The sequence below is a fragment of the Salvelinus namaycush genome, chromosome 35 (assembly GCF_016432855.1).
Source record: "Salvelinus namaycush isolate Seneca chromosome 35, SaNama_1.0, whole genome shotgun sequence".
In the NCBI taxonomy this organism is placed as follows: Eukaryota; Metazoa; Chordata; class Actinopteri; order Salmoniformes; family Salmonidae; genus Salvelinus; species Salvelinus namaycush.
Window position 1 is genome coordinate 1,412,337 of NC_052341.1, and position 13,783 is coordinate 1,426,119.

General features: G+C 43.4%; 1 protein-coding gene across 1 annotated transcript in view; it reads right to left on the bottom strand.

The window, feature by feature from the left end:
- The window catches only part of LOC120029343 (cadherin-related family member 1-like), a 44,232-nt gene that overhangs the window by 10,423 nt on the left and 20,026 nt on the right, over positions 1 to 13,783 (bottom strand). The window contains exons 7-13 of the mRNA XM_038974577.1: positions 9,621 to 9,737; positions 7,923 to 8,066; positions 5,279 to 5,357; positions 4,933 to 5,033; positions 4,454 to 4,660; positions 1,714 to 1,866; positions 1,143 to 1,307 (exon numbers count right to left, since the gene is read on the bottom strand). Of these exons, the coding sequence (XP_038830505.1) occupies positions 1,143 to 1,307; positions 1,714 to 1,866; positions 4,454 to 4,660; positions 4,933 to 5,033; positions 5,279 to 5,357; positions 7,923 to 8,066; positions 9,621 to 9,737 (966 nt within the window). The remainder of the gene's footprint in view (positions 1 to 1,142; positions 1,308 to 1,713; positions 1,867 to 4,453; positions 4,661 to 4,932; positions 5,034 to 5,278; positions 5,358 to 7,922; positions 8,067 to 9,620; positions 9,738 to 13,783) is intronic.

Genomic DNA, 13,783 nt, shown 5'->3' on the forward strand with positions numbered 1-13,783 from the left:
ACTGGAACGGAACATAGAGTAGACTAGAGGATACAGTAGAAGTTAGAATGCATAGAGGAGAGGAGTTAGAATGCTGGAACGGAACATAGAGGAGACTAGAGGAAACAGTAGAAGTTAGAATGCTGCTAGAATACTGGAACGGAACATAGAGTAGACTAGAGGAAACAGTAGAAGTTAGAATGCATAGAGGAGAGGAGTCAGAATGTTGGGACTCATGCACATCAAGCTCACGAGAATTTCCGGGCTCTTCAAAAAATAATGTAACCGCACCGGAAATAAACTTTTATCAAACATTTTATTTATCCATAATTAATGTATAACCATATAATGGTATCCATTTAATGATAATATTAACAACTTATTTTTTTGTGGACAATATTGTTGAGTAGGGAGTCAACTCCTGAGAGAAGGTCATACAATGACTCTCCATTAGCTGATTGGAACAGTGTGAGGATAAGGTCATACACGGTGTGAGGGGGATTTCACCCCGGCAGGGGCTGTCTACTAGGCTCTATCCAATTCCCTGGGGTGAATAGCACACAGCCACACAAGGACATCACAGGGTAGAGGTCAACATGATAAATCCTAACGGGATTGTTTCCATCTCACCAAACTGTAATTCCCGCTAAACATTTACTACTAGTAATATACCAGTATGAATAATAATACTGCTACGGAAGCAGATTCATGCCAAAATAAATAATAGTCCAATATTAACTTTATTTCAACATTGTTATCATCGTTGTTTCAATAGTAATTTGTATTTCTTTCAGCATGAATCTGGTTACATAGTTTCTGTTTACATTTGAGTCATTTAGCAGACGATCTTATCTAGAGCGACTTATAGTTAAGTGCATTTCGTGGAGGATTGTATGAAGAAAGCAATATATCACTACCAATTCATATCAACATTCAGTGACACTATGCTGCAGGTCAATCATACAGGTGTTAGTTCTCTCCTGGCAAAATATCACATTTTGTGGAACTCCTACAAGCTGAAAATCCCTGCTTCCTTTCAGTTTCCAATTAACCCTAACCATTAATATTCATCTATCGGTGGTTTATTGTTGGGAGATTATACGTAACCATATTTAGCTGGCAGTGGCCTTTTGAGTAGAGTTGAATAATCCAGATGTACTCACGGTGACAGACACTACGTCGGAGCCTCCGGGGGAGTTTTCCGGGATACGTGCGACGTAATACTCTGAGGTGAACCTGGGAGTGTTGTCATTGGTGTCCAGAAGATGAATCACAATATCAGCCGTGGCACTGAACCTCTCAAGGGTGTCAATCTCCATCGCTAGTAACTGTGTTGGGGGGAAAAAATACATGTCAAATCTATCAATTACTCAGGGCTATTTCCTGCTGTTGTACTATAGTAACAAAATATATATTACGGAATGAATATGGTGATTGCAACGCCTAGGATTGTGGGTTGGATTCCCTCTGGGACCAAACATAAAACATATATGCAAGCATTACAGTAAGTCACTTTAGATAAAAGAGTGCTAAATTATTCTTATATTATATTAAGTAACTCATAGGTTATTACTGTATAATAACCATTGTAATTTCTTACTGTGTAAATACCTGGTAATTTCTGCACTGTTTTATAAAAACGTTCAACCAAATCCATTTGACAGTGTCCCTCCGAGGATCAAATATTTGATATCCCAGTCTGTCATAAGTGCAGCTGAAGACGGTCTGAAATACCTTGTATGTTAAGGTTTTGCCTTTTTCGTAATCGATGGCAGTAGAGTCTTCAACGATGATGGTGACCTGTGCTTCATTGAGGACCGTCTGGGGCACCACTCTGAGTACACGACCAGGCCCCACCAATCTCAGTTTAAATTTAGCATTCGCACCCTGTCAGAGAAAACACACACCTATGTGAGGCTGCCATTGATGACAACATTCATGGCAAATACCAGAATCTCTGACCTCTGTCTGATAATCTGATAACAGTCACTTTAATTTAGCTTATGGGCTGAGGTAGAAAACTGTCAATGGATACAAGTAGCAAATATTATGTCATGTAAAAAAACTACAACGCGAACAAGGAAATCTGCTAAAATCCTGTTTTCTGGGAACATCGACATAATGATAATGATTCGCTGAATAGGAGATTATGACATTTATTTCTAAAATGGGGTTACGTAATGTGACGTACTGTTTCGGATGGATTAAATAAAGAATCCTTTAAACGAAATCTAGATTTAAAAATAAAATGTCAGGGCCTTCAGAAACCATGAAGGAAACCATGAAGGAAACCATGAAGGAAACCATCGTCATGGTTGGATATATCAATACCTTAGTATCAGTCAAGAGGTCAGAGGTTAGGGTTCCACACGTTTTTAGGACACAAGCTATAAGCCTATCACAAAGCATAAGGAGTGGTCTCCATGAGAGTAAGAGGGGGGGGAAAAAATCAGGAATGGGGTCATATAATATAGGGTAATGGGGTGATATAGTGTGACAGGGTAATGGTGTGATATAATATAGGTTAATGGGGTGATATAATATAGGGTAATGGGGTGATATAATATAGGTTAATGGGGTGATATAATATAGGGTAATGGGGTGATATAATATAGGGTAATGGGGTGATATAGTGTGACAGGGTAATGGGGTGATATAATATAGGTTAATGGGGTGATATAGTGTGATACGGTAATGGGGTGATATAATATAGGGTAATGGGGTGATATAATATAGGGTAATGGGGTGATATAATATAGGGTAAAGGGGTGATATAGTGTGATAGGGTAATGGTGTGATATAATATAGGTTAATGGGGTGATATAATATAGGGTAATGGGGTGATATAATATAGGTTAATGGGGTGATATAATATAGGGTAATGGGGTGATATAATATAGGGTAATGGGGTGATATAGTGTGACAGGGTAATGGGGTGATATAATATAGGTTAATGGGGTGATATAGTGTGATACGGTAATGGGGTGATATAATATAGGGTAATGGGGTGATATAATATAGGGTAATGGGGTGATATAATATAGGGTAAAGGGGTGATATAGTGTGATAGGGTAATATAATATAGGGTAATTAGGGTGATATAATATAGGGTAATGGGGTGATATAATATAGGGTAATGGGGTGATATAGTGTGACAGGGTAATGGGGTGATATAATATAGGGTAATGGGGTGATATAATATAGGGTAATGGGGTGATATAATATAGGGTAATGGGGTGATATAATATAGGGTAATGGGGTGATATAGTGTGATAGGGTAATGGGGTGATATAATATAGGGTAATGGGGTGATATAATATAGGGTAATGGGGTGATATAGTGTGACAGGGTAATGGGGTGATATAATATAGGTTAATGGGGTGATATAGTGTGATACGGTAATGGGGTGATATAATATAGGGTAATGGAGTGATATAATATAGGGTAATGGGGTGATATAATATAGGGTAATGGGGTGATATAGTGTGATAGGGTAATATAATATAGGGTAATGGGGTGATATAATATAGGGTAATGGGGTGATATAATATAGGGTAATGGGGTGATATAGTGTGATAGGGTAATGGGGTGATATAATATAGGGTAATGGGGTGATATAATATAGGGTAATGGGGTGATATAGTGTGACAGGGTAATGGGGTGATATAATAAAGGGTAATGGGGTGATATAATATAGGGTAATGGGGTGATATAATATAGGGTAATGGGGTGATATAATATAGGGTAATGGGGTGATATAGTGTGATAGGGTAATATAGGGTAATGGGGTGATATAATATAGGGTAATGGGGTGATATAATATAGGGTAATGGGGTGATATAGTGTGATATGGTAATGGGGTGATATAATATAGGGTAATGGGGTGATATAATATAAGGTAATGGGGTGATATAGTGTGACAGGGTAATGGGGTGATATAATATAGGTTAATAGGGTGATATAGTGTGATACGGTAATGGGGTGATATAATATAGGGTAATGGGGTGATATAATACAGGTTAATGGGGTGATATAATATAGGGTAATGGGGTGATATAATAAAGGGTAACGGGGTGATATAGTGTGATAGGGTAATGGGGTGATATAATAAAGGGTAACGGGGTGATATAGTGTGATAGGGTAATGGGGTGATATAATAAAGGGTAACGGGGTGATATAGTGTGATAGGGTAATGGGGTGATATAATATAGGGTAATGGGGTGATATAATATAGGGTAATGGGGTGATATAATATAGGGTAATTGGGTGATATTGTGTGACAGGGTAATGGGGTGATATAATATAGGGTAATGGGTGATATAATATATGGGTAATGGGGTGATATAATATAGGGTAATTGGGTGATATTGTGTGACAGGGTAATGGGGTGATATAATATAGGACCCTAGTCAAAAGTAGTGCACTATATAGGGAATAGGGTGCGATTTGGGATACAGAGTCCGCCTTCCAGTACCTGATCAGAGTCGTTGACCGTTATCTTTAGCCCCCTGAGGATCTCCCCCTCTGGAGGGTGCTCATACATGGTCACCTCGAACTGGCTCTGGGGCCCGTTCTCTCCGTAGAAGGTAGGAGGGTGGTTGTTGAGGTCCACCACTCGAACCGTCACCACAGTCATGGTATAGTAGTCCAACAGCTCCTCACTCGGCCCCAGCTCAGTTGCCTGAGAGAGAGGAGAGAGGCAGAGAGAAAGACAGAGAGGAGAGAGAGACAGAAAGAGAGAGAGAGGAGAGAGAGAGACAGAAAGAGAGAGAGAGGAGAGAGAGCGATACAGAGAGAGAGACAGAGAGAGAGCGGGAAAGAGAGGAGAGAGAGAAGAGAGAGAAGAGAGAGAGAGGGAGAGAGAGAGAGAGATTAGACAATAAAACATATGTGCTAACCATGTAATAACCTAGAAATAACAACGTAATAACCGGATAAGGAAAGGCTTATTACCTTGACATGGATTTCATATAATTCATTCCTCAGCGTGACTGGATAAGCTGTTAGGCTGATACAACCACTTGTGCTATTGATAGTGAAGACACCCTCACTACCTACAGAAGAAAGGAACGAGTGTGAATCATGACTTATACAGAAATCACAAATATCTGTGAAACTGTAGACAAACACACAGTTGACAATGATTATTATCAGTTTGTAAAAAAAAATTGCTTTGTAGTGTGTGTGTGTGTGTGTGTGTGTGTGTGTGTGTGTGTGTGTGTGTGTGTGTGTGTGTGTGTGTGTGTGTGTGTGTGTGTGTGTGTGTGTGTGTGTGTGTGTGTGTGTGTTTAGAATTTACCATTGGTTATAGAATAATGAATAAGATTAGGGTTTCCTTCGTCTCCATCTTTGGCGAACACAGTGGATATTTCAGAACCCTGCGAATACAAATTATAAATCATAAAGAAATGGCATGAAAAATATTTAATAAAAAGTACTGGAACATACACTATATATACAAAACTATGTGGACATCCCTTCCCCCCTAGTGGATTCGGTTGCTGACAGGTGTATAAAATCGAGCACACAGCCATGCAATCTCCATAGACAAACATTGGCAGTAGAATGGCCCGTACTGAAGAGCTTAGGGACTTTCAATGTGGCACCGTCATAGGATGTCAACTTTCCAACAAGTCAGTTCGTCAAATTTCTGCCCTGCCAGAGTTTCCCCGGTCAACTGTAAGTGCTGTTATTGTGAAGTGGAGCAACATGTAGGAGCAACAACGGCTCAGCCACGAAGTGGTAGTCCACAAGCTCACAGAACGGGACCGCAGAGTGCTGAAGCGCGTAACAATAGTCTGTCCTCAGTCGCAACACTCACAACCGAGTTCCAAACTGCCTCTGGAAGCAAAGTCAGCACAAGAACTGTTCGTCGGGAGCTTCATGAAATGGGCTTCCGTGGCCGAGCAGCCGCACACAAGCCTAAGATCACCATGCACAATGTCAAGCGTCGGCTGGAGTGGTGGAAAGCTCGCTGCCATTGGACTCCGGAGCAGTGGAAACGTGTTCTCTGGAGTGATGAATCACGCTTCACCATCTGGCAGTCTGACGGATTTGTCCAGGAGAACGCTACCTGCCCGGATGCATAGTGTCAACTGTAAAGTTTGGTGGATGAGGAATAATGGTCTGGGGCTGTTTGGTTCGGGCCCCTTAGTTCCAGTGAAGAGAAATCTTAACGCTATAGCACACAATGACATTCTAGATGATTCTGTGCTTCTAACTTTGTGGCAACAGTTCGGGGAAGACTCTTTACTGTTTTAGCATGAAAATGCCCCTGTGCACAAAGCGAGGTACATACAGAAATGTTTTGTTGACATCGGTGTGGAAGAACTTGACTGGCCTGCACAGAACCCTGACCTCAACCCCATCGAACACCTTTGGGATGAATTGGAACACCGACTGTGAGCCAAGCCTAATCGCCGAACATCAGTGCCCAGACCTCACTAATGCTCTTGTGGCTGAATGGAAGCAAGTCCCTACAGCAATGTACCAACATCTAGTGGAAAGCCTTTCCCAGAAGAGTGGAGGCTGTTATAGCAGCAATGTTCCAACATCTAGTGGAAAGCCTTTCCCAGAAGAGTGGAGGCTGTTATAGCAGCAATGTTCCAACATCTAGTGGAAAGCCTTTCCCAGAAGAGTGGAGGCTGTTATAGCAGCAAAAGGGGGGATCAACTCCATATTAATACCCATTATTTTGGAATGAGACTTTCGACGAGCAGGTGTCCACATACTTTTGGTAATGTAGCGTATGTTATTATGGCAAGATGTTATTCAAAAATAATTAAATTACAATGTATTGATTATAAAGCAATGACTTGCAAAAATTCCCAAAAGTTCAAAAAATTAAGTCTTACAGCTTTTCTATTACAGGGTTATGTGTTAAAGACCAGAGGATCATCAGGTTGTGTTGTACTTACAGGAAGTGAGACCTCGTAGACGTAGCCAAAGTAAGGAGGTTGTGTTGTACTTACAGGAAGTGAGACCTTGTAGGCGTAGCCAAAGTAAGGAGGTTGTGTTGTACTTACAGGAAGTGAGACCTCGTAGACGTAGCCAAAGTAAGGAGGTTGTGTTGTACTTACAGGAAGTGAGACCTCGTAGGCGTAGCCAAAGTAAGGAGGTGGTGTTGTGCTTACAGGAAGTGAGACCTCGTAGGCGTAGCCAAAGTAAGGAGGTTGTGTTGCGCTTACAGGAAGTGAGACCTCGTAGACGTAGCTAAAGTAAGGAGGTTGTGTTGCACTTACAGGAAGTGAGACCTCGTAGACGTAGCCAAAGTAAGGAGGTTGTGTTGTACTTACAGGAAGTGAGACCTCGTAGACGTAGCCAAAGTAAGGAGGTTGTGTTGTACTTACAGGAAGTGAGACCTCGTAGACGTAGCCAAAGTAAGTAGGTTGTGTTGTACTTACAGGAAGTGAGACCTCGTAGACGTAGCCAAAGTAAGGAGGTTGTGTTGTACTTACAGGAAGTGAGACCTCGTAGACGTAGCCAAAGTAAGGAGGTTGTGTTGTACTTACAGGAAGTGAGACCTCGTAGACGTAGCCAAAGTAAGGAGGTTGTGTTGTACTTACAGGAAGTGAGACCTCGTAGACGTAGCCAAAGTAAGGAGGTTGTGTTGTACTTACAGGAAGTGAGACCTCGTAGACGTAGCCAAAGTAAGGAGGTTGTGTTGTGCTTACAGGAAGTGAGACCTCGTAGACGTAGCCAAAGTAAGGAGGTTGTGTTGTACTTACAGGAAGTGAGACCTCGTAGACGTAGCCAAAGTAAGGAGGTTGTGTTGTACTTACAGGAAGTGAGACCTCGTAGACGTAGCCAAAGTAAGGAGGTTGTGTTGTGCTTACAGGAAGTGAGACCTCGTAGACGTAGCCAAAGTAAGGAGGTTGTGTTGTACTTACAGGAAGTGAGACCTCGTAGACGTAGCCAAAGTAAGGAGGTTGTGTTGTACTTACAGGAAGTGAGACCTCGTAGACGTAGCCAAAGTAAGGAGTTCCAATGAAGGCTGGAGGAGTGTCTTGGGCGTCGAGGACGTTGATGGTTATGGTGGCTGTAGATGTCAACACCTGGTGCTTCCCTTTGTACTGTCCACCCCCATCCTGATGGATACAACAGAAGGTTAGACATTGGACATGGTAAATAATGACTGATTACGCAGTGCTGATGTTACGGGCTAAAATCACAGTACTTTGCAGAAGTTAACAGTGTTTAATAGTGAGGAGGTACGACATCCCCCTGATCTGCACATCCAGAGACTCCTTCCCACTCATGAAAAATACCTTCTCCAATGGCGCAAAGGGGCGATACTTCAGACTGAGGAGAGAGTTGTCACACATCCGCCCCCATCTGCTACAGATGCACCATGTACATTTCATCCTGCTTTCTATGTGATCAGGCGTCCGTTAGAATACACATGTTAACATATAATAAAGGGCTCGTGTTGTTGTTTACAAACATCCTGTCGTAAAACAACGTGCTCCTTCACCCAAGACAATTAGTCAATCAACTGCCATGTGGTGGGGTCAAGGGCCGCGTTGTAGTGTGGCCTTAGGTAATCGGGGCTGACCCACCACAAGAGCTTAGAGATTAACATAGGGATGTAGGAGAGGAGCTGACCCTCCCACTGAGGCTAAAAGACAGAAGAGAGACCCCCAGCCCTTCACCTTCCCCCATGGCTCAGAGAAGAGGACACGTTTTCCTCCCCCTGAGAGACAGGGAAGGTGGAGAGAGAGCATACACTCTCCCTCTGAGGCCCAGAGACAGAAACGGAAGAGAGAGAGTTTACCCTCCCTCCCTCTGAGGCCCAGAGACAGAGATGGAAGAGAGAGAGTTTACCCTCCCTCCCTTTGAGGCCCAGAGACAGAGACGGAAGAGAGAGAGTTTACCCTCCCTCCCTCTGAGGCCCAGAGACAGAGACGGAAGAGAGAGAGTTTACCCTCCCTCCCTTTGAGGCCCAGAGACAGAGACGGAAGAGAGAGTTTACCCTCCCTCCCTCTGAGACAGAGACGGAGGAGAGAGAGTTTACCATCCCTCCCTCTGAGGCCCAGAGACAGAGACGGAAGAGAGAGAGTTTACCCTCCCTCCCTTTGAGGCCCAGAGACAGAAACGGAAGAGAGAGAGTTTACCCTCCCTCCCTCTGAGGCCCAGAGACAGAGATGGAAGAGAGAGAGTTTACCCTCCCTCCCTTTGAGGCCCAGAGACAGAGACGGAAGAGAGAGAGTTTACCCTCCCTCCCTCTGAGGCCCAGAGACAGAGACGGAAGAGAGAGAGTTTACCCTCCCTCCCTTTGAGGCCCAGAGACAGAGACGGAAGAGAGAGTTTACCCTCCCTCCCTCTGAGACAGAGACGGAGGAGAGAGAGTTTACCATCCCTCTAAAGCCCAGAGACAGAGGAGAGAGAGTTTACCATCCCTCTAAAGCCCAGAGACAGAGGAGAGAGAGTTTACCATCCCTCTAAAGCCCAGAGACAGGGCCAGAAGATATCAGCATTCCCAGACCAGACCAGACAGGTGTGACACATTGCTCTTTGGGGTTTTGGGTCTTGGTATCTATAAAGCACTTTGTGACAACTGCTGATGTAAAAAGAGCTTCAATATTTTGGGGGGGATTAACTGATTGATGGATTGATTGACACATAGCTAGCCTTCATCTCACCTTGGCAACCACTATCACAAAGTGTGTTGCTGTGGTCTCGTAGTCGAGCGTCTGGCCTGGTTTGATCCGCAGGACCCCACTGTGGCCGTCGATGGTGAACCTGGTAGCAGAGGTGCCCTGTGAACAGACAGCAAAAGCCTGTATTATGATAATGCATACTGAGATCTAGACTTAACTACATCTAACTAATCACACCCTCCGTTCAATGACTAATCGCACCCTCCATTCAATGACTAATCGCACCCTCCGTTCAATGACTAATCGCACCCTCCATTCAATGACTAATCACACCCTCCATTCAATGACTAATAACACCCTCCATTCAATGACTAATCACACCCTCCGTTCAATGACTAATCGCACCCTCCATTCAATGACTAATCGCACCCTCCGTTCAATGACTAATCGCACCCTCCATTCAATGACTAATCACACCCTCCATTCAATGACTAATAACACCCTCCATTCAAAGACTAATCGCACCCTCCATTCAATGACTAATCGCACCCTCCATTCAATGACTAATCACACCCTCCATTCAATGACTAATCACACCCTCCATTCAATGACTAATCACACCCTCCATTCAATGACTAATCGCACCCTCCATTCAATGACTAATCGCACACTCCATTCAATGACTAATCACACCCTCCATTCAATGACTAATCACACCCTCCATTCAATGACTAATCACACCCTCCGTTCAATGACTAATCACACCCTCCATTCAATGACTAATCACACCCTCCATTCAATGACTAATCGCACCCTCCATTCAATGACTAATCGCACCCTCCATTCAATGACTAATCACACCCTCCGTTCAATGACTAATTGCACCCTCCATTCAATGACTAATCGCACCCTCCATTCAATGACTAATCGCACCCTCCATTCAATGACTAATCACACCCTCCATTCAATGACTAATCACACCCTCCATTCAATGACTAATCACACCCTCCATTCAATGATGAATCGCCCATCAAACCAACCAATACCACATCACACATCAAACCAACCAATACCACATCACACATCAAACCAACCAATACCACATCACACATCAAACCAACCAATACCACATCACACATCAAACCAACCAATACCACATCACACATCAAACCAACCAATACCATGTCAGACATCTAAATATGGCTAAAACAACCAATAACAGTCGACATATGAACAGTGCCAACTACTGTTTGCTTGCTGATGGCCAAAAGCGACCCTAAGCTTCAGCTAAGCCCTCAATAACTTACTAAAATGTAATTGAAATGTAATCCACTAAAGAGGCACCATTTCCTGTCACCACTCTAGTGTAAAATTAATTGTTTTCTCTCCACAGATGGCTTCCTTCCTGTTTTTATCAAATACATGCCCTTTACCATCCATCTGGTCCTTTGTACACTGAACAAAAATCTAAAACATAACATGCAACAACTTCAACGATTTTACTGAGTTACAGTTCATATCAGGTTATAAATTCATTAGGTCCTAATCTATGGATTTCACATGACTGGGAATACAGATATGCATCTGTTGGTCACAGATACCTTTATAAAAAAGGTAGGGGCGTGAATCAGAAAACCAGTCAGTCTCTGATGTGACCACCATTTGCCTCATGCAGCGTGACACATCTCCTTCGCATAGAGTTGATCAGGCTGTTGATTGTGGCCTGTGAAATGTTGTCAAACTCTGTTCACAACGTTGACATCAGCAACCCACTCGCCCACACAATGCCATACACGCTGTCTGCCTTCTGCCCGGTACAGTTGATACCAGGATTCATCTGTGAAGAGAACACTTCTCCAGCGTGCCAGTAGCCATCTAAGGTGAGCATTTGCCCAATGAAGTCGGTTACGACACCAAACTGCAGTCAGGTCATGACCCTGGTGAGGACGACGGGCACGCAGATGAGCTTCCCTGAGACGGTTTCTGACAGTTTGTGCAGACATTCTTCGGTTGTGCAAACCCACAGTTTCATCAGCTGTTTGGGTGGCTAGTCTCAGACAATACCACAGGAGAAGAAGCCTGATGTAGCGTGGTCTGCTGTTGTGAGGCCGGTTGGACGTTCTGCCAAATTCTCTAAAAGGACATTGGAAGCGACTTATGTTAGAGAAATGAACATTCAATTATCTGGCAACAGCTCTGGTGGACATCTCTGCAGTCAGCATGCCAATTACACGCTCCCTCAAAACTTGAGACATCTGTGGCATTGTGTTGTGTGACAAAACTGCACATTTTAGAGTGGCCTTTTAGTGTCCCAAGAACAAGGTACATCTGTGTAATGATCATGCTGTTTAATCAGCTTCTTGATATGCCACACATGTCAGGTGGATGGATTATTTTGGCAAATGAGAAATGCTCACTAACAGGGATGTAAACAAATTTGTGCACAAAATTTGAGAAAAATAAGCTTTTTGTACGTATGCAACACTTCTGGGATCTTTTATTTCAGCTCATGAAACATGGGACCAACATTTTACATGTTGCGTTTATATTTTTGTTCAATGTAGCTCAGTTGGTACAGGATGGTGCTGTAACACCAGGGTTGTGGGTTCGATTCCCGAGACCACCGTACGTAAAATTTAAAAGCGTCTGCTAAATGGCATATACACTCAGTGGCCACTTTATTAGGTACACCAAACCGTTCACGAAAATGGTTCGCTCCTACAGACAGTGAGAGTGAGGTGGCCGTGACTTGCTATATTAAGCAGGCAGACAGGCATCGAGGCATTCAGTTACTGTTCCATTATGTTGGCTGACAATTTGTTACGCTATCCTTACTAACCACATGGCATATCATTACAGCAGTATGTACCAGAGTGTTAGCTAAGGTTAACTACGTAACGTTAGGTGTATTGTTAATACATCGAACTTGCCAGTGTATTAACGAAGCAACTTTGAGCGTGATATGATCGTCTGTGCCAGGCCGGCCTCCTGGGCTTTTCACGCACGAAAATGTCTAAGGGTTTACTGACAATGGTGCAACAAACAAAAAAACATCCAGTCAGCGGCAGTCCTGCGGGTGAAAAACAGCTAGTTGATGAGAGGTCGAAGGAGAATGGCAAGAATCGTGCACGCTAACAGGCGCTAACAGGCGCTAACAGGCGCTAACAGGCGCTAACAGGAGCTAACAGACGCTAACAGGCGCTAACAGGCGCTAACAGGCGCTAACAGGCGCTAACAGGCGCTAACAGACGCTAACAGGCCGGACACAAACAGACAAATAACGTCGCAGTACAACAGTGGTGTACAGAACGGCATCTCAGAAAGTACAACTCGTCGATCCTTGTCACGGACGGGTTATTACAGCAGACGACCACACCGGGTTCCACTGCTATCAGCTAAAAACAAGAAGAAGACGCTCCAGTGGACAATTAAGGTATGAAAAAACATTGCCTGGTCCGATGAATCACAGTCCCTGTTGCGTCATGCTGATTGCAGAGTCAGGATTTGGTGTTAGTAGCATGAGTCCATTGCCCCGTCCTGGCTGGTGTCAACGGTACAGGCTGGTGGTGGCGGTGGTGTAATGGTGTGGGGAACGTTTTTCCTGATACATGTCGGGTCCCTTGATAACAATTGAGCTTTGAATGCCACACCTTCTAGAATCCAGGCCCCGAAGGATTCAGCTTGTTCTGGAGGCAAAGGGGGGTCCAAACTGGTACTAAAAGGGGGGTCCAAACTGGTATACCTAATAAACTGGCCACTATTATATATACAGTATATTTATACATATATTATTATATATTATCTACTGTATGACAATGGACCCCCCATGTGTCAGAGCAGCTCACAGATTACTGCACCTGTACATAGCCCATCTATAATTTAGCCCAAACAACTACCCCTACTGTATTTATTTATTTATTTTGCACCCCATTATTTCTATCTCTACTTTGCACATTCTTCCACTGCAAATCTACCATTCCAGTGTTTTACTTGCTATATTGTATTTACCTCGCCACCATGGCCTATTTATTGCCTTTACCTCCCTTAGCTCACCTCATCTGCTCACATTGTATATAGACTTATTTGTCTACTGTATTACTGACTGTATGTTTGTTTTACTCCATGTGTAACTCTGTGTTGTTGTATGTGTCGAACTGCTTTGCTTTATCTTGGCCAGTGTCACGGTTCGTGGTAGTTGTATTTTC